At 42.5% G+C, this 27,162-nt stretch overlaps 2 protein-coding genes and 1 pseudogene across 2 annotated transcripts in view; all 3 read left to right on the forward strand.

Moving 5' to 3' along the window:
• LOC112245001 (zinc finger and BTB domain-containing protein 41-like) overlaps nt 1–25,543 on the forward strand; it is a 52,379-nt gene extending 26,836 nt beyond the window's left edge. The window contains exon 6 of the mRNA XM_042311929.1: nt 24,028–25,543. Coding sequence (XP_042167863.1) covers nt 24,028–25,034 — 1,007 coding nt within the window. The 3' untranslated portion in view covers nt 25,035–25,543. The remainder of the gene's footprint in view (nt 1–24,027) is intronic.
• LOC112231626 (zinc finger protein 205-like) overlaps nt 1–27,162 on the forward strand; it is a 147,622-nt gene that overhangs the window by 95,003 nt on the left and 25,457 nt on the right. The window lies entirely within an intron of this gene.
• Nucleotides 688–14,731, forward strand: LOC112231929 (annotated as a pseudogene).

Below are 27,162 nucleotides of genomic sequence, written 5' to 3' on the forward strand. Positions count from 1 at the left end.
TCTCCTTCAGGATCTCATATAATGCCTCATATAATGCCTGGTGACTGGGTTCATAGAAGGCCTGGGCCTAGGCTATCTCATGAATACAGACAGGGTCAGGATGAGCGTTCACCATGAGAGGTACCTAGCCTCTCATGGGGTTTTGGGATAAACAGTGAAAATAAGGTCTGAGGTTAAGACAAGTTTAGGAGATATTTTACGTTTTGTTCTATGAGATATCATCTGTCAGGTAACATGACCTTTATGAAACCTTTGTGATCGTTTTGATTACATAAATGCTTCAGAATTCCCCAAAAGTGATGTTAGCTGATGAATCAGATCTCCTAAGCCTCAAGTCTGCTCTGATCTTGAAATATATACTGATGAATGTTTAACGTCACAAGCAGTACCGTATTTAAAAGAACATTGCGCAAACGCTTTTCATTTAACCACACCCCTGAGCTACAACATCCTTTCACCTCCGTGTAAACGGAAGTAAACTGTGACCAAGGAGATTTCCACGTTACAGTTTTTATTTTTGTTATTTATACGGTTTTTGACACCATGGAACTCTAAATATGACTCGTTTAACTGCACAGCATCACATACTTACCCAGTGTAGTCTTTAATTCGCGTTGGAAACAGGACTTGGTTGTTAAATGTTATCTAGGTAAACGCTTACTAGCTGCTAATAAGCGTTAACTAACAATGGCTAACTGTATGGTTTTTCACACTCAAATAGCCTCCATCATGGAGGTGCTAGCGAATGCAGCCGTGGCAGAGGTCTGCAAACTCGTAGATGACGACTATGCAGTGTTTCGTTTGGAAATAACTCAAAGCCAGAAAGAAAATAGGTCATTAAGGAGGAAACTACAGCTTCTGGAACTGAAGGTGTCACGGGAGCGCGCAGAGAGGACAATGCGAGAGCGCGTCTACACCAGTCCCAGAAGTGTCAAGCTCGTCGACGCATACAGAGGAATGGCAAGAGGTACATTTAGCAGAATAGTCCCGGCGATGTATGAAAATTATTTTCACTTTTTCATAAAGCATATAATTTGCAACACTTGTACAATTTGGGGCCCTGAACATTTCAGTACTATCCAGCTGCAGCCCTAAAGTATGACCTGTGACTAAAACTAGCCTGTCAACAAAACCAATACTATCGCCATCTACTTGTATGTGGTAGGGATTAAGGATGATTCTACATCTATTTTCTTTCCCTGAATTCGTTGTTTTATGACTACAGAAGTAGAAAACAAATTCATAGAAAAAACACCGATTATCTCAGGACACCATCGCGTTTGATCACAATCACGTATATTTATGCAATACATTTTCCAAAATGTATGTGTAGAAAATTTACAATGATGTGTATGTCCGAAATAATCCGTTTGAGGTACTGAAAATGACAAAAACAAACACATTAAAATGAACTCAGTGGAAACGTATCAGAATTCTTGATAAATTGACGAGGACATTCAGTTATTAATCATGTAGAACAGTGGTATGATATGCCATGACAATTTTAGCAATTGTATTTCTCTTGCAGTGTAGACAGTTGGGTTCATATGAGAAAAATAAGCCTGATACCAGTTTCTGCATAAGTAAATGTTTACACTTAAAGATGATGATGATAACAGGTTATAGCTATAAACATGCCAGTCTAGTGGTTTTAAAGGCAGCGGTAGGGCCTAAATGTTAAACCTACAGTAACTGTGAGGTTTTCCCTTTTGCCTCTCTAAAACAGAATCAAAGTTACAACAATACCTAAAAAACTAATCAGAAATCTGTCACATACTGACAATGTATCAATAATGTATCTTACCGCTATGACAAACATACCTCACTTTTTCGATCCACAAAATCTTAGTATGAACATGTATATGTTAACCCTAATGTCCATTTTTAAAATACACTTGATGCTTCTTCAACAAAAAAGAATGAAGATACATGACAGAGATGATAGGATCCCTCTTCTCTTTTCTTCCCTTACCATTCACAGCAAAGATTATTCATGCTATTCAATCAATCAGGGACGGGTGAGAACAAAAGGAGAAACCAAAGAGCTCTCAAACAATATAGTTTTGGCTGTGGAGAAAGGAGACTGGGCAGAGATGAGTTTAGCTCCTGAAGACACCACAGCACTGCGTTCCGGCCTGGCTGGCTAATTGCCTCCTGCTATGCGGAACCAATGTACGGAACCAATCTACTTGAGGATTTTGTGGTAGGGGTAGAGGGTGAGGGAGGAGGAGAATGCGTGGATGTCATCAATGAACGTTGGCCAGCATGGGCGAGGTGGGAAGGTCAGCTTGGACACTTCTCTGTAGGATAAAGTGGAGGTCTTAGGGGCCTTGGTCCTCTTCCCCCTCTGTAGGGCTGGGGTTGGGGCCACAGCTGCTCTGCCTGGTTGTTCTCCTCTCCAAAGCCTACGACCTGACAGAAAGAGAGAGAGACACACACATACTTAAAACAGGAAATAGAGATTTCAAACTTAAATGGGACATTCTGGTGCACTGAATATAACAGACCATTTTAAGTTATTTAATATCTTAATGACTTATCAGTCAAGATCCATAATCACAATAGGAGGATAGTGTCCACATGAAGCACAAGAGAAGTTGCATGTGTTGTCACAAAGGGCCTTGAAGTGAAGCATGGAGACAGGTGTCTGCCCACATGAAAAAATACTACAGTTTACTGTACAGTACCTTTTTAAAAATATTTTATTTATTTTTATTTAACCTTTTATTTAACTAGGCAAGTCCAGTTAAGAACAAATTCTTATTTACAATGACAGCCTACCGGGGAACAGTGGGTTGACTGCCTTGTTCAGGGGCAGAGCAACATATTTTTACCTTGTCGGTTCGGGGATTCGATCCAGCAACCTTTTGGTTACTGGCCCAACGCTCTAAACACTAGGTTACCTGCCGCCCACACAGAATAGTAGTAGTAGTAGTAGTAGTAGTAGTAGTAGTAGTAGTAGTATCCCTCAATCATGTGTATTACGTTCTATGAAATATTGTAGTATACTGTAGATTACTATAGTATTATTCGCCCAAAAAAACACTGCAGTAAATACAACAATAATGTTCGCAAAAACACAACACTTTTTTTTACTATAGTAAATACTACAGTATTTAATTTGCATATACCCTCCCCATTCCCCTCCCCATATCCCACTCTGTTCCACCCATAAGGGAGAAACCTACATGCCAAATATAGACCATATTGTTCCATACAGGTTATACAAAATATGTTCAGACCACAGTCCTACCTACAGGTCTGTAAAATGTGCTCTTTTAGTATTTCTCCAGTAGGTTTCCTCAAGGAGAAAGACACTTTTATGTCAAAGATAATAAAAACAAAAACATGAGTAAATACTTCGGTAATGACAGTAAAAACTACAGTATATTACAGTCCGCAAAATGACTGCAGTATACAACAATCCACAAAAATACTAATTATTATACTATATACTACTGTTTTTTTTTCACTACAGTATTTATACAAGAGTTAACAGTAAATATTAGTCTTCCCTGTTGTGTTTTTGCAGCAATTTAAAAAAGATGAAGATGGCACCGAAGAACATGGCTGACGTTTTACGTTCTCCCAACCAATTGTGCAATTTAAAAAAAAATATAATAATTTGCGTTTTGTGTAACTTATTTTTGTACATAAATTTTGCTGCTACCATCTCTTATGACCCAAAATAACTTCTGGACATCAGAAAAGCAATTACTCACCGCAGACTTGAATAAACTTTTTCCTTTAACGAGTCAGACGAGAAGGATATCCTGCTTTCACTGGAACAGGCCCATATCCACGCTTTTTGCGCGAAGAAAAGACGCCGGAAAAGGGGACGCAGATCAGGGATCCTTCTGAGAAGCCGGAGGCAAGCGAGTAAACTCCCAATGCCTTCCATTCTCCTTGCTAACGTGCAAAGAATGAAGAAACAGACAATATAGAGCTGGCTAGATTTTCCATGCACCGGCAGAACAGAGACACTACGTCTGGTAAGATGAGGGGTGTGGGTGTGTGTCTTTTTGTCAAGAACAGCTGGTGCACGATGTCTAATATTAAAGAAGTCTCGAGGTATTGCTCGCCTGAGGTAGAGTACCTTATGATAAGCTGTCGACCACTCTATCTACCAAGAGAGTTCTCATCTGTATTATTCGTAGCCGTCTATTTACCACCACAAAGCAAAGCTGCCACTAAGATCGCTCTCAACCAACGCTATAAGGCCATAAGCAAAGAAGAAAATGCTCAACCAGAAGCGGCTCTCCTAGTGGCCAGGGACTTTAATTAATGCAGGCGGGATTAAATCAGTTTTACCAAATGTTTACCAGCATGTCACATGTGCAACCAGGGGGGAGAAAATCATAGACCATCTTTACTCCACACACAGAGATGCATACAAAGCTCTCCCCCGCCCTCCATTTGGCAAATCGGACCACAATTCTAAGGAAATACCAGTGACTCGCTCAATACGCAAGTGGTCAGATGACATGGATACTACATTACAGGACTGTTTTGCTTGCACAGACTGGAATATGTTCTATCCAATGGCATTGAGGAATACACCACCTCAGTCATCGGCTTCATCAATAAGTGCATCGATGACATCATCCCCACAGTGACTGTACGTACATATCCCAACCAGAAGCCATGGATTACAGGCAACAAGCGCATTGAGCTAAAGGCTAAAGCTGCCACTTTCAAGGAGCGGGAGACTAATCAGGACACTTGTAAAAAATCCCGCTATGCCCTCAGACGAACCATCAAACAAGCAAAGCAACAATACAAGATTAATATTGAATCCTACTACACCGGCTCTCACGCTCGTCGGATCTGGCAGGGCTTAAAAACTATTGCTGACCACAAAGGGAAACCCAGATGCGAGCTGCCCAGTGACGCGAGCCTACCAGACGAGCTAAATACCTTTTATGCTCACTTTGAGGAAAGCAACACTGAAGCATGCACGAGAGCACCAGCTGTTCTGGATGGCTGTGTGAAAACGCTCTTGGTAGCCGATGTGAACAAAACCTTTAAACAGGTCAATATTCACAAAGCCGCTGGGCCAGACGGATTACCAGGACGTGTACTCAAAGCATGCACGGACCAACTGGCAAGTGTCTTCACTGACATTTTCAACCTCTCCCTGACAGAGTCTTTAATACCTACAAGCAGACCACCATAGTCCCTGTGCCCAAGGAAGCGAAGGTAACCTGCCTAAATGATTACCGCCCCGTGGCACTCACGTCGGTAGCCATGAAGTGCTTTGAAAGGCCAGCCATGGCTCACATCAGCAGCATCCTCCCGGACACCCTAGGCCTACTCCAATTTGCATACCGCCCCAACAGATCCACAGATGATGCAATCTCAATCACACTCCACACTGCCCTTTCTCACCTGGACAAAAGGAACACCTATGTGAGAATGCTGTTCAACTACAGCTCAGCGTTCAACACCATAGTGCCCACGAAGCTCATCTCTAAGCTAAAGACACTGGGACTAAACACCTTCCTTTGCAACTGGATCCTGGACTTCCTGACGGGCCGCCCCCAGGTGGTTAGAGTAGGCAACAACACGTCCGCCACGCTGATCCTCAAAAGTGGGGCCCCTCTGTGGTGTGTACTTAGTTCCCTCCTGTGCTCCCTGTTCACCCACGACTGCGTTGCCAAACACAACTCCAACACCATCATTAAGTTTGCTGACGACACAACAGTGGCCTGATCACCGACAACAATGAGATGGCCTATAGGGAGGAGGTCAGAGAACTGGCAGTGTGGTGCCAGGACAACAACCTCTCTCTCAATGTGAGCAGGACAAAGGAGCTGATCGTGGACTACAGGAAAAGGCGGGCCGAACAGGCCCCTATTAACATCGACGGGGCTGTAGTAGAGCGAGTCGAAAGTTTCAAGTTCCTTGGTGTCCACATCACCAACTAACTATCATGATCCAAACATACCAAGACAGTTGTGAAGAGGGCACGACAAAACCCTTTCCCCCCTCATGAGACTGAAAAGATTTGGCATGGGCCCCCAGATCCTCAAAATGTTCTACAGCTGCACCATCGAGAGCATCCTGACCGGTTGCATCACCTCCTGTTATGGCAACTGCTCGGCATCTGACCGTAAGGTGCTACAGAGGGTAGTGTAAACGGCCCAGTACATCACTGGGGGCAAGCTTCCTGCCATCCAGGACCTATATAATAGGCGGTGTCAGAGGAAAGCCCTAAAAATTGTCAGAGACCCAAGTTATAGACTGTTTTCTCTGCTACCACACAGCAAGCGGTACCGGAGCGCTTGCTGTCTAGGACCAAAAGGCTCCTCAACAGCTTCTACCCCCAAGCCATTAGACTGCTGAACAATTCATAAAAATCGCCACCGGACAATTTACATTAACCCCCCCTCCCCCTTGCACACTGCTACTACTTGCTGTTTGTTTGTTACCTATGCATAGTCACTTCGCCCCCACCTACAAGTACAGATTACCTCAACTAGCCTGTACCCCTGCACCCTGACTTGGTACCGGTGCCCCCTGTATATAGCCTTGTTATTCTTATTGAGCTTCAGACACTCAGACATTTTTTTCTCCAAACCATTTATTTTCTACCATCTCCGACAAAACATCTTCCCTCATGTTTTCACTTTCCACTGTAATGTACAATAGTCCACTAACTATTTGAAAGAAAATAACACTTGATTGTTGTGCTAGTTCATGGTTAGACGGGCATTGAGGTGACTCGCAGAACACTTCATGTGCCTCCTCCTTTCTCTGTATGTGAAAAGGCACACTTGAACCGTGCATTGTTTTGACAACAGCAAATAATCAATTTTCCTTCGTTGGATCCAGGAACTGGCTGGGCAGGTTTGAAGTTGAAGTGACATCTCCACTGTGAACACCTGAGTACTTAATACATGCTTGGACAGATTTTTCCAGTTTTTTTCATGTTGCCTTTGGGGCGTACTACCGTTTGCTAGTTTTTACAGTTGAAGTCGGAAGTTTACATACAACTTAGCGAAATACATTTCAACTCAGTTTTTCACAATTCCTGACATTTAATCCTAGTAAAAATTAATTGTCTTAGGCCACTTTATTTTAAGAATGTGAAATGTCAGAATAATAGTAGAGAGAATGATTTATTTCAGCTTTTATTTCTTTCATTACATTCCCGGTGGGTCAGAAGTTGACATACACTCAATTAGTATTTGGTAGCTTTGCCTTTAAATTGTTTAACTTGGGTCAAAAGTTTTGGGTAGCCTTCCACAAGCTTCCCACAATAATTTGGGGGAATTTGGGCCCATTCCTCCTGACAGAGCTGGTGTAACTTAGTTAGGTTTGTAAGGCCTCCTTGCTCGCACACGCTTTTTCAGTTCTGCCCACACATTTTCTATGGGATTGAGGTCAGAGCTTTGTGATGGCCACTCCAATACCTTGACTTTGTTGTCCTTAAGCCATTTTTCCACAACTTTGGAAGTATGCTTGGTGTCATTGTCCATTTGGAAGACCCATTTGCAACCAAGCTTTAACTTCCTGATTGATGTCTTGAGATGTTGTTTCAATATATCCACATCATTTTACTTATATATATATATATATATACTAGATTTTGCTGTCCATATGTAGACTAACGCTGCAGAGAGCAATACTGGGTGATTTGAAAAGTCAGTCTTTTGAAATTATTGGATCAATAATTATTTTAGCAATTTTTTTAAATTTGATTTACAATCTGTAGAAGCTATGAGAATAGAAAGGTTCAGTACTTTTGTGAAGCATCACAGCACAGTTGAAAAATATATGGCAAATAGAAAATATATGGCAAATACAAATACAAAATGGATGGTGTTAAGAGATAAATGGGAGGGGTTGAATGGAGCTGAAGGGTGGGACTAATAACAACAAGATAACAAATGTAGAACATACGGGGTCTGTAAAATGTATATAGGTTCGTTCAGAAATGTTGTCAAATAGCACAGTTACAAATAGAAATCAAACTGGATGGACATCAGAAATGGAGGAAGGCCAGGACTAAAAACAAACAAAATATAACTATTGTAAAATAGATTGTCTGAAAATGTGTATAGTATGTATAAACTGAAGGTAGAAGCGTAAGTCTTATTGTTTATTAGTTTACTCCAATTGGGGGAGGGGTGGTAGGGTGTATGTGTGTATATATGTGTATATATAAGTGTATGAGTGTATAAGTGTATATATATATACACTTATATATATATATATATACACATTTTTTTAAATATATACACATTTTTTTAAATATGGGATAAAACATTTAAAAACATTTAATTTTTTATTTTACAAAATACCATTGAGCATTGACAGTAGCTAATCTAACCACCTCTTTCCCCCCAATCATTTTTTTTAGGTGAAGGACATCTCACTGGAAGCCACAGGAGCTTTGTGAAGCCAGGGGGACACAATACATGGAGAGATGACAAACCAATCACTGTTGATGAGGAAATTGGAACCTCAACCCAGCACATTATCTTGATTGAGGTTAGTGGAATAGAGTTGCATAAAAATTGTTACTTTGTAAATCAAATGTGTCCTGTTTTTCAGAAAGGCTATTCACTGTCTTACATGTACATCCTTATGTATCTGCCATAGAGGAGCTTGTGAGACTTCCCTATGACATTTTTATCCAATTCAACTAGGTACTGGTAACAACCTCCTCTCTTCTTGTGTCAGAATGCAGATGCAGAGGCTGCAGATCCTGGGGTCAAGCAGGAGAAGTCTGAAGGAGAGGAGGACCCACAGCACAGCAGAGACATCCAGATTGGAGCGCCCCCTGAATCCACGGAGGACCTCGCCGCCACACCCCAGCCCAAGACCCGACGCAGCATCATGGAGGTCAGTGGAACGCCGAACGACGTCCTCAAGTCAGAGACCGACACAGAGACTTTAACTGTGACACACAGGCTTTTACACACAGGATCTGACCAAAGATCAGACCCAGAGAGAATGGTGCTGGGGAGACTGGGCTGTCCTCCTCCTGGCTCAGAGTATTTACCGGTATTACATCAGAACCAGAGGATGGTTAATTCCCATGGAGATGGTGACACATTAGATCCTGGTGGTGATGATCTGTCTTGTTCTTACACTACAGCAACGGACCCTGGCAACATGCCCTTGGGTTTAGAGACACAGACTGATCTGTTTAGAGGGGACTGGAACCGGTACAGTAGTAGTGTATACACTGAAGGGTGCCTAGACAAGAAAGGGGAGGGTCTCGTCGTAAATGAGGTGACTGTGAAAGTGGAGGACGACACTCCTCTGACATGGAATGCCGACAAGACTCACTTAGGAGAAGGACACTTGCAGGGCAACACCAGTGACTTCTTAGACTACAGTGAAAGCTTAGAGACAAATCTGAATGTTGCGACCCACTCCTCTTTACACACTTTCGGGGATCGTGACCCAGTGTCCACGTCATTGGGGCCTTCCGATTCACAAAACCGCATCCTTTTCGATCAGGTATTGAACTCAAACAACAGGGCTAGAGTCCAGGCTCAGGGAGGAGGAGTCACATCAGGCAATATTAAAGAGAAACGGTTCCTCTGCATGTTCTGTAACAAAAGTTTTAGGTGCCTCCAGAATGTGGAGATCCACCAGAGGGTCCACACAGGGGAGAAACCGTTCAGCTGTACCCAGTGTCACATGCGCTTCGCCCAGGCTGGAACCCTGAAGCGGCACCAGAGGGTCCACACAGGGGTGAAACCCTTCAGCTGTACCCAGTGTCACATGTGCTTCGCTCAGGCTGGTGACCTGAAGAGGCACCAAAGGGTCCACACGGGAGAGAGGCCATTCACCTGTAATCACTGCGGGAAGAAGTTCTCACAGAGGAGCTACCTCCGGATACACCTGCAAAAAAACCATTCCACTCCTTAACATAGAAAGTAACCATACCACTTGATAGCTTCTGACATTTAGATCAGTCCCTGCATTAAAGGAACACTCATCGAGATGATGTAGATGCAAAAAGTAAACAGCAGTAGTGGGTTAATTTCTACAACTAAGAGCGTTGAAGTTCAAGGCCCAGGCATTGTGGGAAATACAGTAACTTCAGAAAGTATTCAAACCCCTGGACTTTTTCCACATTTTGTGTCACTGGCCTACACACAATAACCCATAATGTGAAAGTGGAATTATGATTTTTTACAAATGAATAAAAAATTCTAAGCTTAAATATCATTAAGTAATCAACCCCTTTTGTTATGGCAAGCCTAAACAAGTTCAGGAGTAAACATTGGCTTAACAAGTTACATAATAAGTTGCATGGACTTACTCTGTCTGCAATAATAGTGTTTAACATGATTTATTGAATGACTACCTCATCTCTGTACCCCACACATACAGAAAATTGTAAGGTCCCTCAGTTGAGCAGTGAAAACACAAATTCAACCACAAAGACCAGGGAGGTTTTGCAATGTCGCACAAAGAAGAACACCTAAAAAATATAAAAATGCTGTACATTGAAATATCCCTTTGAGCATGGTGAAGTTATTAATTACACATTGGATGGTGTATGAATACACTCAGTCACTACAAAGATACAGGTGTCCTTCCTAACTTATTTGCCGGAGAGTAAGGAAACTGCTCAGGGATTTCACCATGAGGCCAATTGTGACTTTAAAACAGTTACAGAGTTCAATGGCTGTGATAGGAGAAAACTCAGGATGGATCAATAACATTGTAGTTACTCCACAATACTAATCTAATTAACATAGTGAAAAGAAGGACGCCTGTACAGAATAAGAATATTCCAAAACATGCATCCTGTTTGCAATATGGCACAAGTAAAACTGAAACGGATGTGGCTAAGAAATTAACTTCATGTCCTGAATAAAGTGTTATGTTTGGGGCAAATGTGCCACTCTTCATATTTTCAAGCATGGTGGTGGCTGCATCATGTTATGGGTATGCTTGTTAACAGTGAGGACTAGAAATATTATTATTATTTTTTATCATAAAAATAATAGAGCTAAGCACAGGCAAAATCCTAGATGAAAACCTGTGTCCGTCTGCTTTCCAACAGACACTGGGAGACAAATTCACCTTTCAGCAGGACAATAACCTCAAACACAAGGCCAAATATACACTGGTTGCTTACCAAGACGACATTGAATGTTCCTGAGTGGCCTAGTTACAGTTTTGACTTAAATCGGCTTAAATTCTATGGCAAGACTTGAAAATGGCTTTCTAACAATGATCAACAACCATCTTGACAGAGCTTGAATGATGTGCAAATATTGTACAATCCAGGTGTGCAAAGCTATTCAAGATTTACCCAGAAAGACTCGCTGCCGAGTGTGATTCTAACATGTATTGACTCAGGAGTGTGAAAACTTATGTAAACTTCATATTTCTGTATTTCATTTTGAATGCATTTGCAAAAATTTCTGAAAACATATTTTCACTTTGTCATTATGGGGTATTGTGTGTAGGCGAGGAATAAAATATTTTTTGAATTCAGGCTGTAACACAACAAAATGTGGAATAAGTCAAGAGGTATAAATCCTTTCTGAAGGCACTGCATAAGGCATATACAGTGTAAGCCTAAACAGTTTGTTACATAGTGTTTGTACTGTGTAAGCAAGTTTTTACCAACTCCAGTCCTCAAGTCCGCCAACAGAACACATTTTCGTTGTAGCCCCGGACAAACACACCTCATTCAACTCAGAGGGCTTGATGATGAGTTGACAAGTTGAATCAGGTAGCCTAGTGGTTAGAGCGTTGGACAAGTAACCGAAAGGTTGCAAGAACGAATCCCCGAGCTGACAAGGTTAAAAAACTGTCGTTTTGCCCCTGAACAAGGCAGTTAACCCACAACCCCTAGGTCGTCATTGAAAATAAGAATTTGTTCTTAACTGACTTGCCTAGTTAAATAAAGGTTAAATAAAAACATTAAAGGTGTGCTTGTCCAGTGCTACAATAAAAATGTGTTCTGTTGGGGGACATGAGGACTGGAGTTGGGAAACACTGTTGTAGGATATATGATATTCACACATACCTAGTTCATTACTTCCATTCAACTCCATTCAACTGAATACACATTATCAAGTTCATGCAGATTATTTGTTGAGACGTATGTGTGGTTTTCATGTGGTGTATTTAAAACTTGTTTATGTTTAATAAACACAAAATGGGACTTTTCATTGAGGCTTTCATTGAGACTCTTTTGTACACATCACATCTGATCTCATCCTATTCTACATACACATATCAGCGCTTTATAACCATTATACACTTACTAAATATACCTACACATACCCACATAACTAACACCTACTGTACACCTCATAGTTTAGTCAGGTTTGTCTGATGACTTTTGACTTATCATAACTGACTTGCTTTTACCCACAACTGACTTGTTTTTATCCACCATGATGGGTTTAACAACAATGAAGTCATTCTGTAATTACAGTATAGGACTCAAACAGTGGGGATGGGTAAACACTCCATGTTGAATGTGTATTTATCTGTGTGTACGTACCTGAGGGTGTGTATGTCTGTGTAATCTGTATCACCTGTCTCTTCCAGGAGGAGGAGGGTCCAGAGACGCTGCTGGTGAAGGAGGAGGGGTGTGAGGAGGGTCTGGGGAACCCTGAGGGGACCATGGTCATGGAGGACAACCAGACTACACCTCCTCCTGAACCCACAGAGGAACCATCTGAGCAGCACAGGACCACACACAGTCTCACTGAGGTGAGCCCACTGTGAACTACTGTCTGAATGGTATTAGGTCAGGGCCTGTATACACAAAGTGTCTCAGGGCTGATCACAGATCATAATGAATGAGAGTATGTTGGTAGGGAGCTGATCCTTGATCAGCACTTCTACTCTGAGAATCTTTATGGATATGGCCCCTGGTCTTGATAAATTCTGTCTTAAGTGTGGGACCATGTCTTTCAATTATCAAACCATTAAAGAGTGTCAAGTAATCAAATCAACTAACACATTTGCATTTCTTGGTCCAACATCCTTTCACTCTGTATCTCTAACAGTCAGTAGACATGGAGGATGGGAAGCCTGATCTTCTGCTGATCAAAGAGGAGACAATAGAGGATGGACCAGAGAGCATTGATCTGCTGAGTGGACTAAAGATGGGGGAGCAAGGTAAGAGAAAAATACATATAGCCTACATAAAGTAATAGATCTTCAATAGGAATAGTGTTGCACCTGGCTATTGTTTTAAAGACATTACAATGTGTGAACTTGACCAGGTAATTGACAAACAAAACTCCATATGTAGAGTTCTCTGCCATTTTTGTAAAGTCTATTTTGTAACCTCTTCCTGCAGGTGGTTGGCTGGGGGCTAAAAGAGGAGATTGGGCAGCCATCTTGGATTCCCAGACTGGTGCAGCCAAGGGCCCAGGGGATGACATCCCTGAGCAGGCCGGGACCAGAGGCGACATAGTGGAGGTCAGTGGATGGGACAGCGTCCTCAACTCTGGGCTGGGGAACAACACTGTTAACCACAACCAGAAACAGACGGTCAAACTCAAAACAACAACCAAACTTAGTCTCCATGACAACAGACTGGCTGAGACCAGGACGAGGTTTAGATTTGGTCTGCAGGGACGGGGAGATGCCCATATGCGGCAGGACAGAACAGACACAGACTCTGCTAGTGATGCTCCGTCCTGCTCCTATAGTTGTGTTTCAGAGAGACTGTTGGTGCCTCAGTGTAACCCCCCAACAGGTGCTGCCTTCAGCCTGCCTTCTATAGGATCTATCAACTGGAACATGGACCCTGCAACAACACAGACACTCCCTGGCCTTCATTCTCCTCACACTCTCCTGTTAAACCAGACCTCAGACAATGCCAGTGCCTCAACACTAAATGGCTACACAAGCCCATTGACAAATGACAGTAGTGGTAGTAATGCTATAAGCAGATCCGGTGACAAAGAGAAGCGCTTCCCATGTTCGTTCTGTGGGAAAGCCTTCAGTTTCCCTAAACAGGTGGAGATCCACCAGAGGATGCACACAGGGGAGAAACCATTCAGCTGCCACCTTTGCCAGGCTAGTTTCTCACACTCCTCCAACCTGAATAGGCACCAGAGAGTCCACACAGGGGTGAAACCCTTCAGCTGTACCCAGTGTCACATGTGCTTCACCCAGGCTGGTCACATGAAGAGGCACCAGAGGGTCCACACGGGGGAGAAACCCTTCAGCTGCCCCCAGTGTGAAAAGAAGTTCTCCCGCCAGAATCAGCTGAAGATGCACCTGAAGTTCCACACGGGATAGAGGCCTCCTACGCACTGCAGGAAGAGGTTCTCAGAGAGGAGCTACCTTAGGATACACCAGCTGAAACACCATTCCACTCTTTAACATAAAAGTAATCATTCCACTCGATAGCTTCTGAATTTTAGATCAAATCCTACATTAAAGACAATTCATTTTAATTGTAGTCAGCAGAAAAGATCCACAGTTGCATTTGGAATAACGAGAGTAACAGATTTCAGTGTAGAATATTGCATCGAGACAATGTGACATATAAGGCATTTAAGCAATTCAAAAACGTTCCATTATAAATCTCAATCTGTGTCAGGTGGGCATCATTTGAAAGCGTATTATATTTCCAACATGACTTGCTAAGTTCTAAAATACGATCTTACAGTGTTAGACTTTGACCACGCACTTTAGACAAACCGATCGCATTAGAATGGAGTCATAGCCTCCCGGGTGGCGCAGTGGTCTAAGGCACTGCATCGCAGTGCTAGCTGTGCCACCAGAGACTCTGGGTTCGGGCCCAGGCTCTGTCGCAGTCGGCTGCGACCGGGAGGTCCATGGGGCGACGTACAATTGGCCTAGCGGCGTCCGGGTTAGGGAGAGTTTGGCAGCTAGGGATATCCTTGTCTCATCTCGCACCAGCGACTCCTGTGGCGGGCCGGGCGCAGTGCACGCTAACCAGGTCGCCAGGTGCACAGTGTTTCCTCCGACACATTGGTGCGGCTGGCTTCTGGGTTGGATGCTCGCTGTGTTAAGAAGCAGTGCGGCTTGGTCGGGTTGTGTTTCGGAGGACACATGGCTTTCGACCTTCTCTCCCGAGCCCGTACGGGAGTTGTAGCGATGAGACAAGATAGTAACTACTCACAATTGGATACCATAAAATTGGGGAGAAAAAGGGGGGTACATTTTTTTTTATACATATAAAAAAGGAGTCATAACTGCGTTCAGGTGCATGGTCCGCTTCTAATTTTCTTCACAATATGCCAAACATGCTCATTCTGTTCAGGATGTGACACATGTCATCCTTGTCACTGTATGGCGACCTTCGAAATCTGCGGCGGAAGGTGGCCGAGCTACAGCGGTGTTTGTCGGGCCTTGAGACGGCCCGAAAATCGGACGTCTCACAAAAACGTCTGTAGCGTCCGAACGGTTTGGCGTACAAAACTAATATTACTATGGAAAGATGGGGCTCTCTCAAACACAATGTTCTCCATTTTCCTCTACGACCCCACAAGTATCACAGGTAATCGGTGCCGATTTAAAACAATGAATGGAGGTAGTTTTGTGCCTACCCAAAAAAAGAAGAATACACTAAGATCATATTTTCTATCTTAGTCATGTTGGAAATAGAATAAGCTTTAAAATTATGCCCACCTGACCCAGATTGAGATTTATAATTGAACATTTTGCATTGCTTAAACAACAATGGTAATTGTGTTATGGTGGGAATACAGGGCTGTGTAAAAAATAAAGTCTGCTTGCTTCAGTTCCTCAACTTCGAAGCTAGGAGAGCTCAAAAAGCAGCTTATATTTGAAGGCTCTTTCCTTGAATCATAAAAGTACATTGAAATTATGTGGGGACTGCACAGTTTGGAGAGGTGTGTGGCCACTTGGAAACACCAGTTAGGCCTCTCACACAAACCCTTGTAATTTTCCAATAAAATTATTTTCATGTTACTGAATACATCCAGAGTACTTTGAGATTCCGTTATCAACAAATGCAGCAAAATCCAGTAAAAGTCAAATGCACATAAAATCAAGCGTTCTGTTTGGATTCAGTCTTATCAGATGAACTGTTGTGTCGTCACCTTTGGCGATTATGGGGAAATGATCAGACAAGTGGGGCGCCAGGTATCCTAGTGGTTAGAGCGTTGGGCCATTAACCAAAAGGTTGCTAATTCGAATCCCCGAGCTGACAAGTTAAAAATCTGTCATTCAGCCCCTGAGCAAGGCAGTTAACCAACTGTTCCTAGGCCATCATTGTAAATAAGGATTTGTTCTTAATTGACTTGCCGAGTTAAATAAAGGCCAAATAAAATAAATAAATAAAGTGTCCCCTTTGAACTGTTACCATGGTAATGCATACACTTTTTATATTTCTTCTATAGGAAACATTTCAATATGACCTTTTCCATATGGGCCAATGTCCACAAGTGTAAAGGGTTAATGAGAAAGGAATGCACTTTATCAAGTTCATGACGATTTTTTTTGTTGAGATGTGTATGTGTGGTTTTCTTATGGTGTATTTAAAAATAGTTTATGTTTAATAAACACAAAAATGTGACTTTTCATTCAAAGACTTTCATTGAGACAATTTTGTATACATCAGGGCCTGTATCCACAAAGCCTCTAAGAGTAGAACATTTGTCATAAGTGCTGAGAGTAGATACATTTTTACTCCTACTCTGATGGGTAAAAATAAAAGCTATGTGTGAAGCCTCTTTAGTGATAAGAGACATACCTAGTTGACAGAGTATTTAGGAGACATCATGAGGTGTCCTAACCAGCTAAAAGTTACCAGCAGGTGTCTTGATAATAGAAAAAAGCAGCATTTCAGTGGTTCCTGCACCACATGCAATTGCTTTGGAGTTTTTGGAGTGGTTAAAAGAATGTTTTGATTATTCTAAATGAACAATCCATAAATAATCTAGACCTACATGCAACAGTATCTCTTGCAGTTTTTGTATGCATAAACTGGAAGTAGAAGCCAAAATGTTGTTATTCAATAGTTTACGCCAATTTCTGAGTGGTATGACGGTTGCATGGTCCCATGGTGTTTATACTTGCATACTATTGTTTGTAAATATGAACGTGGTACCTTCAGGCATTTGGAAATTGCTCCCAAGGATGAACCAGACTTGTGGTCTACAAATTTTTTCTGAGGTCTTGGCTGATTTCTTTTGATTTTCCGATGATGTCAGTAAAGAGGCACTGAGATTGAAGGTAGGCCTTGAAATACATCCACAGGTACACCTCCAATTTACTCAAATGATGTCAATTATCCTATCAGAAGCTTCTAAAGCCATGACATAATTTTCTGGAATTTTCCAAGATGTTTAAAGGCACAGTCAACTTAGTGTATGTAAACTTCTGACGCACTGGAATTGTGATACAGTGAAATAATCTGTCTGTAAACAATTGTTGGAAAAATGACTTGTGTCATGCACAAAGTAGTTGTCCTAACTGACTTGCCAAAACTATAGTTTGTTACACAGAAAGTTTTAATGACTCCAACCTAATTTTATGTAAACTTCCAACTTCGACTGTATGTGTGTGTGTGTATATGCGTGTGTATGTATTTGTGTGCATGGTGGTGGCATTCGGAAAGTATTCAGACCCCTTGACTTTTTCCACATTTTCTTACGTTACAGCCTTATTCTAAAATTGATTACATTTATTTTTTCCCTCATCAATCTACACATAATACCCCATAATGTCGAAGCAAAAACAGGTTTTTAGATATTTTTGTAAATGTATTACAAGTACTTGGGTATGACGCTACAAGCTTGGCACACCTGTATTTGGGGAGTTAATCCCATTCTTCTCTGCGTTGCTGCACAGCTATTTTCAGGTCTCTCCAGAGATGTTCGATCGGGTTCAAGTCCAGGCTCTGGCTGGGCCACTCAAGGTCATTCAGAGACTTGACCAGAAGCCACTCCTGCGTTGTCTTGACTGTGTGCTTAGGGTTGCTCAACTATCAAACATCTCCAATCCAAAATTACATCTAGAATTGGCTTCCTATTTCACAACAAAGCATCCTTCACTCATGCTGCCAAACATACCCTCGTAAAACTGACCATCCTACCGATCCTCGACTTCGGCGATGTCATTTACAAAATAGCCTCCAATACCCTACTCAATAAATTGGATGCAGTCTGTCACAGTGCCATCCGTTTTGTCACCAAAGCCCCATATACTACCCACCACGGCGACCTGCCCTCGCTTCATACTCGTCGTCAAACCCACTGGCTCCAGGTCATCTACAAGACCCTGCTAGGTAAAGTCCCCCCTTATCTCAGCTCGCTGGTCACCATAGCAGCACCCACCTGTAGCACGCGCTCCAGCAGGTATATCTCTCTGGTCATCCCCAAAGCGAATTCCTCCTTTGGCCGCCTCTCCTTCCAGTTCTCTGCTGCCAATGACTGGAACGAACTACAAAAATCTCTGAAACTGGAAACACTTATCTCCCTCACTAGCTTTAAGCACCATCTGTCAGAGCAGCTCACAGATTACTGCACCTGTACATAGCCCATCTATAATTTAGTCTAAACAATTACCAATTCCCCTACTGTATTTATTTATTTATTCATTTTGCTCCTTTGCACCCCATCATTTCTATTTCTACTTTGCACATTCTTCCACTGCAAATCTACCATTCCAGTGTTTTACTTGCAATATTGTATTTACCTCGCCACCATGGCCTTTTTTTTGCCTTTACCTCCCTTATCTCACCTCATTTGCTCACATTGTATATAGACTTATTTTTCTACTGTATTATTGACTGTATGTTTGTTTTACTCCATGTGTAACTCTGTGTTGTTCTATGTGTCGAACTGCTTTGCTTTTTCTTGACCAGGTCGCAATTGTAAATAAGAACTTGTTCTCAACTTGCCTACCTGGTGAAATCAAAATAAATCAAAATACAAACTCGCTATTGTTATTTTACTGCTGCTGTTTAATTATATGTTACTTTTATTTTAAACGTTTTACTTATCTATTTTTTTTACTTTACTTTTTTATTTTCTTAACTTCTTACAGCATTGTTGGTTAAGGGCTAAGGGCTTGTCAGTAAGCATTTCACTGTAAGGTCTACACCTGTGGTATTCGGCGCATTTGTGACAAATAACATTTGATTTGTTGTCCTGTTGGAAGGTGAACCTTCACCACAGTCTGAGGTCCAGTGCGCTCTGGAGCAGGTTTTCAACAAGGATCTCTCTGTACTCTGCTCCGTTCATCTTTCCCTCGATCCTGGTTAGTCTCCCAGTCCACACCACTGAAAAACATCCCCACAGCATGATGCTGCTACCACCATGCTTCACTGTAGGGATGGTGCCAGGTTTCCAAACTCTAAGCGGGCTGTCATGTGCCTTTTACTGGGGAGTGGATTCAGTCTGGCCACTCTACCATAAAGGTCTGATTGGTGGATTGCTGCAGAGATGGTTGTTCTTCTGGAAGGTTCTCCCATCTCCACAGAGGTTCTCTGGAGCTCTGTCAGAGTGACCGTTGGGTTCTTGGTCACCTCCCTGACCAAGGCCCTTCTCCCCTGATTGCTCAGTTTGGCTGGGCGGCTAGCTTTAGGACGATTCTTGGTGGTTCCAAACTTCTTCCATTTAAGAATGATGGAGGCCGGGCCTCCTGAGTGGCGCAGTGGTCTAAGGCGCTGCATCGGAGTGCTAGCTGTGCCACTAGAGATTCTGGGTTTGTGTCTAAGGCTCTCTTGCAGCCGGCCGCGACCGGGAGACCCATGGAGCAGCGCACAATTGGCCCAGCGTCGTCCAGGTTAGGGGAGGGTTTGGCCGTCCGGGATGTCCTTGTCCCATTGCACATTAGCGACTCCTGTGGCGTGCCGGGCACACTGACACAGTCGCCAGGTGTACAGCGTTTCCTCCGACACGTTGGCAAGGCTGGCTTCTGGGTTAAGTGGGCATTGTGTCAAGAAGCAGTGCGGCTTGGCTGGGTTGTGTTTCGGAGGATGCATGGCTCTCGGCCTTTGCCTCTCCCAAGTCCTTACGGGAGTTTCAGCGATGAGACAAGACCGTAACTATCAATTGGATACCACAAAAACTGGGGAGAAAAAAGGGGTAAAAAATAATGATGGAGGCCACTGTGTTTTTGGGGACCTTCAATGCTGTAGATATTTTTTGGTACCCTTCGCCCAGGTCTGGCCTTGACACAATCCTGTCTCTGAGCTCTATGGACAATTCCTTCGACCTCATGATTTGGTTTTTGCTCTGAAATACACTGTCAACTGTGGGACCTGTTAAATAGACAGGTGTGTGCCTTTCCAAATCATGTCCAATCAATTGAATTTACCACAAGTACACTCCAATCAAGTTGTAGAAACATCTCAAGGATGATCATTGGAAATAGGATGCACCTGAGCTCAATTTCAAGTCTCATAGCAAAATGTCAACCTGTTTTTGCTTTGTCACTTTGGAGTATTGTGTGTAGATTGATTAGGCAAAACAAATAATTACATACATTTTAGAATAAGGCTGTAATGTAACAAAATGTGGAAAAAAATATAGTTTTGGCAAGTCGGTTAGGACATCTACTTTGTGCATGACACAAGTAATTTTTCCAACAATTGTTTACAAACCACGCAGCTGTCATACCACTCAGAAAGGAGACGCGTTCTGTCTCCTAGAGATGAACGTACTATGGTGCGAAAAGTGCAAATCATTCCCAGAACAACAGCAAAGGACCTTGTGAAGATGCTGGAGGAAACAGGTACAAAGTATCTATATCCACAGTAAAACGAGTCCTATATCGACATAACCTGAAAGGGTGCTCAGCAAGGAAGAAGCCACTGTTCCAAAACCGGCATAAAAAAGCCAGACTACGGTTTGCAACTGCACATGGGGACAAAGATCGTGCTTTATGGAGAAATGTCCTCTGTTTTGATGAAACAAAAATATAACTGTTTGGCCATAATGACCATCAGGAAAAAGGGGGAGGCTTGCAAGCTGAAGAACACCATCCCAACCGTGAAGCACGAGGTGGCAGCATCATGTTGTGGGGTGCTTTGCTGCAGGAGGGACTGGTGCACCTCACAAAATAAATGATATCATGAGGCAGGAAAATTATGTGGATATATTGAAGCAACATCTTAAGACCTCAGTCAGGAAGTTAAAGCTTGGTCGTAAATGGGTCTTCCAAATGGTCAATGACCTCAACAATACTTCCAAAGTTGTGGCAAAATGGCTTAAGGACAACAAAGTCAAGGTATTGGAGTGGCCATCAAAGCCCTGACCTCAATCCTATAGAAAATTTGTGTGCAGAACTGATAAAGCGTGTGCGAGCAAGGAGGCCTACAAACCTGACTCGGTTACACCAGCTCTGTCAGGAGGAATGGGCCAAAATTCACCCAACTTACCGTGGGAAGCTTGTGGATGGCTGCCTGAAACATTTGACCCAATTTAAAGGCAATGTTACCAAATACTAATCGAGTGTATGTAAACTTCTGACCCACTGGGAATGTGATGAAAGAATTAAAAGCTGAACAATTCTCTCTACTATTATTCTGACATTTCACATTCTTAAATTAAAGTGGTGATCCAGGGAATTTTTACTAGGATAAAATGTAAGGTATTGTGAAAAACTGAGTTTAAATGTATTTGGCTAAGGTGTATGTAAACTTCGGACTTCAACTGTATTTACAGCACCAGTCAAAAGTTTGGATACACCTACAAATTCAAGGGTTTTTCTTTATTTTTACTATATTCTAATAAGAGTAAAGACAAACTATGAATGAACACATATGGAATAATGTAGTAACCCAAAAATATTTTATATTTTATATTCTTCAATGTAGCCACCCTAGCATTCTCTCAACCAGCTTCACCTGGAATGCTTTTTCAACAGTCTTGGAGGAGTTCCCACATATGCTGAGCACTAGTTGGCTGCTTTTCCTTCACTCTGTGGTCCAAATCATCCCTAACCATCTCAATTCGGTTGAGGTCTAGTGATTGTGGAGGCCAGGTCATCTGATGCAGCACTCCATCACTCTCCTTCTCTCCTTCATCCGTTCACCTACTCTGCATCTCACAAAGGCACTGCGTTTGGAACCAAAAATCCCAAATTTGGACTCATCAGACCAAAGGACAGATTTCCACCGGTCTAATGTCCATTGCTCTTGTTTCTTGGCCCAAGCAAGTCTCTTCTTCTTCTTGGTGTCCTTTAGTAGTGGTTTCTTTGCAGCAATTTGACTATGAAGGCCTGATTCATGCAGTCTCCTCTGAACAGTTGATGTGTCTGTTACTTGAACTCTGTGAAGCATTTATTTGGCTGCAATTTCTGAGGCTGGTAACTCAAATGAACTTATCCTCTGCAGCAGAGGTAACTCTGGGTCTTCCTTTCCTGTAGAGGTCCTCGTGAGAGAGAGTTTCATCATTTGAACTTGGTCGTTTACCAAATAGGTCTAATTTCTGTATAACACCCCTACATTGTCACAACAGAACTGATTGGCTCATACACATTAAGAAATAAATAATTTCCTCAAATTAAGTTGTAACAAGGCACACATGTTAATTGAAATGCTTCCAGGTGGCTACCTCATGAAGCTGTTTGAGAGAATGCCAAGAGTGTGCAAAGCTGTCATCAAGGCAAAGGGTGGTTATTTGAAGAATCTCAAATTTTAAACACTTTTTAAACACTTTTTAAACACTTTTGTGGTAAGTACATGAGTCCATGTGTGTTATTTCATACTTTTGATGTCTTCACTACTATTCTACAAGTAGAAAATAGTACAAATACAGAAAAACCCTTGAATGAGCAGGTGTTCTAAAACTTTTGACCGTTAGTGTATATATATTTAAACAAATATATAGGGGCGAATTGGAAATTATGCAGACAATTACATTGATGGAAGCTAGAATATATCTGCAATAATAAAGCTGATCTACCCCCTCAACTTAGTTTTATAAATAAATAAAACAAATGGGTATGGCTGAAATAGCCGAGTCCACTAATTTGAAAGGTTGTCCACATCCTTTTGACCATGTAGTGTAGTTGAAGGCTTTTTCCTTGAGTAATAAAAATGCATTGAAATGACGAACCGTGCACAGTTTGGAGAGGTGTGTGTCCACTTGAAGACACCAGTTAGATCTCTCACTAAATCCCTAGTTTAATAGTTTTTTCTTATCTTGCACCTACTCCAACGTTTCAATGAATATTCTTATTATGTTACTGAATGTATCCAGAGTATTTTCAGATTTCTTATTGACAAATGCTGTGAAAAGTAGAGTAAATGTAAAATGAACATAAAATCAACAGTGTCATGTTTGGATTCAATCTTGTGTCAGGTGAACTGTTATGTCCTTACGTTTGGTTTTATAATTTCCATATAATCTCCAAAGTGTTCTCTTTCAATTTCTACCATGGTAATGCACATATGCTTTGTATAATTCTTCTGTTAGAAACGTTTCAATTTGGACCTAACCATATAGGCCAATTTTCAACAAATGTAAGGGGTTATCAAGTGTGGGGACCATGCCTTTGAATGATCAAACCATTAAAGAGTGTCAAGTAATCAAATCAACTAACATGTTTACACAATACTCATATCAATCCCTCATTGTCCAATCAGAAGATGCTCCATAGCAGGGTGCTCATATCAGATTTCTTGATCCAACATCCTCTCACTCTATATCTCTTACAGTCAGTAGACATGGAGGATGGGAAGCCTGATCTGCTGCTGGTCAAAGAGGAGACCATAGAAGATGAACCAGAGAGTATTAATCTGCTGAGTGGACTAAAGATGGGGGAGCAAGGTAAAGGACAAATACATATAGCCCATTGTCTTCCGAGAGGTGGCATCACTTCTACGCAACGCTCATCCCTCATCAGCGCAGCTGAAATCATCTCACTATCTGACATAAGGCAATGCATGTAGCCTACATACAGTACTAGATCTTCAATGGGAATAGTGAAACAACCGGCAGTTTTTTTCTTCATTCATAAAATGAAATCAGTACAACTTATGTTTAAATACAAAGGCACACATAATAAATTAACTTGACCAGGTGATTCACTAAAAAAAACGAATGTCTACTTTCTAACCTCTTCCTGCAGGTGGTTGGCTGGAGGATAACAGAGGAGACTGGGCGGCCATCTTGGATTCCCAGACCCAGAAGGGTGCAGCCAATGGCCAAGCGGAGGTCAGTGGATGGGACAGCGTCCTCATCTCTGGGCTGGGGAACAACACTGTTAACCACAACCAGAAACAGACAGTCAAAAACAAAACAACATCCAAACTTAGTCTCCATGACAACAGACTGGCTGAGACCAGGACGAGGTTTAGATTTGGTCTGCGGGGACGGGGAGGTGTCCGTATGCGGCAGGAGAGAACAGACACAGACTCTGCTAGCGAAGCTCCGTCCTGCTCCTATAGTTGTGATTCAGAGAGACTGATGGCGTCTCAGATTAACCCCCTAACAGGTGCTGCCTTCAGCCTGCCTTCTATAGGATCTATCAACTGGAACATGGACCCTGGGAGAACACAGACACTCCCTGGCCTTCATCCTGACATTCCCCTAATGTTAAATCAGACCTCAGACAATGCCAGTGCCTCAACACTAAATGGATACACAAGCCCGGTGACAAATGACAGTAGTAGTAGTAACGCTATCAGTAGATCCAGTGGCGAAGAGAAGTGCTTCCCATGTTTATTCTGTGGGAAAGCCTTCAGTTTCCCCAAACAGGTGGAGATCCACCAGAGGATGCACACGGGTGAGAAACCCTTCAGCTGCCACCTTTGCCAGGCCAGTTTTTCACACTCATCCAGTCTGAAGAGGCACCAGAGGATGCACACCGGGGAGAAACCATTTGGCTGCCACCTGTGCCGGGCCAGTTTTTCCCACTCATTCAACCTGAAGAGGCACCAAAGGGTACACACAGGGGAGAAACCGTACAGCTGCCCCCAGTGTGAGAAGAGGTTCTCCCACCAGCATCGGCTGAAGATGCACCTGAAGGTCCACACAGGAGAGAGTCCGTTTGCCTGTACGCAGTGCGGGAAGAGGTTCTCAGAGAGGAGCTGCCTCATGATACACCAGCAGAAAATGCACACGGCCCATGTATAGAGTATAGTGACATCACCATCTAACTGAGCAGCAGCAGTTAGGGAGAGCTATTCATACAATTGTATTATTTTTGTTCAATTATTTTGTATTTTGTTTAAATGTAGTGCTGTGTTCTCCACATCTGGAGATATTAGTAGATGTTTTTCCTTTGAGAACATTGTTTGATTTTGAGATTTTGAGAGAGATTGATCAACCTGGCTCTAAAGGCTAGCTAGTCTACTAAGTCATCTTGATCATCTGGCAAGAAGCAATAAGGGCAGGATTGAGGGACTAGGGCATCAGGACAATGAGAAGAACGATGAGGAGAAATAGAGGATAAAACCAACAGAAAAAAGGAATTGATTTGGAGTATTTCTAAAGGAAAGACTGTACAAGGCATTGGAAAGTCAACAAACAAACAAAAACACACACAAAGGAGAGGTAGGATATCATAGATATCCCTAAAACACTTCAGTGAGCAGGCCTTTCTAATCGATCTGGCCCGGGTATCCTGGAAGGATATTGACCTCATCCCATCAGTAGAGGATGTCTGGTTGCTCTTTAAAGTGCTTTCCTCACGATCTTAAATGAGCATGCCCCATTCAAAAAATGTAGAACTAAGAACGGATATAGCCCTTGGTTCACCCCATACTTGACTGCCCTTGACCAGCACAAAAACATCCTAAGGCGTACTGCATTAGCATCGAATAGCCCCCGCGATATGCAACTTTTCAGGGAATAAGGTAAGCTAAGGCTAGCTTTTTCAAACAGAAATGTGCATCCTGTAGCACTAATTCGAAAAGGTTTTGGGACACTGTAAAGTCCATGGAGAATAAAAGCACCTCCTCCCAGCGGCCCACTGCACTGAGGCTAGCAAACACTGTCACCACCGATAAATCTACGATAATCGATCGTTTCAATAAGCATTTCTCTACGGCTGGCCATGCTTTCCACCTGGCTACCCCTACCCCGGCCAACTACGCTGCACCCCCCGCAGAAACTTGCCCAAGTCCCCCCCGCTTCTCCTTCGCCCAAATCCAGACAGCTGATGTTCTGAAAGACCTGCAAAATCTGGATCCCTGCAAATCAGCTGGGCTAGACAATCTGGACCCTCTCTTTCTAAAATTATCCGCCAAAATTGTTGCAACCCCTATTACTAGCCTGTCTAACCTCTTTCATATCATCTGAGATCCCTAAAGATTGGAAAGCTGCCGCGGTCATCACCCTCTTCAAAGGGTTGAGACACTCTAGGCCAAAACTGTTATAGACCTATATTCATACTGAAATGCCTTCTAAAGTCTTCGTAAGACAAGTTAACAAACAGATCACCTACCATTTTGAATCCCAACATACCTTCTCTGCAGCCTCCAACACTCTACTCAGCAAATTGGAGGTAGTCTATCACAGTGCCATCCGTTTTGTCATCATAGCCCCATATACTACCCACCACTGTGACCTGTGTGCTCTTGTTGGCTGAACCTCGCTACATATTCGTTGCCAAACATACTGGCTCCAGGTCATCTATAAGTCTTTGCTCAGTAAAGCCCTGCCTTATATCAGTTCACTGATCTCCATAGCAACACCCACTCGTAGCACGCGCTCCAGCAGGTAAATTTCACTGCTCATCCCCAAAGCCAACACCTCTTTGGCACCCTTTCTTTCAAGTTCTCTGCTGTCAATGCCTGGAACGAATTGCAAAAATCATTGAAGCTGGAAACTTATATCTCCAACTCCCAACTGTAAGCATCAGCTGTCAGAGCAGCTTACTGATCACTGTACCTTTACACAGCCCATCTGTAAATAGCACACCCAACTCATCCCCATATTGTTACTAATTAATTTTGCTATTTTGCACCCCATTATCCCTACTTGCACATCTATCGCTCCAGTATTAATGCTAAATTAATGCTAAAATCTCACGACATTTGCACACACTATACATAGATTGTTTTGTGTTATTGACTGTACGTTTGTTTATCCCATGTGTAGCTCTGTGTTGTTGTTTTTGTCACAATGCTTTGCTTTACCTTAGCCAGGTCGCAGTTGTAAATGAGAACTTGTCTTCAACTGGCCTACCTGGTTAAATAAAGGTCAAATAATAAAAAATTAAATAAATAAATATCAGGACATGCTCATTGTAATGGCTGGA

Source organism: Oncorhynchus tshawytscha, linkage group LG34, assembly GCF_018296145.1.
Source record: "Oncorhynchus tshawytscha isolate Ot180627B linkage group LG34, Otsh_v2.0, whole genome shotgun sequence".
In the NCBI taxonomy this organism is placed as follows: Eukaryota; Metazoa; Chordata; class Actinopteri; order Salmoniformes; family Salmonidae; genus Oncorhynchus; species Oncorhynchus tshawytscha.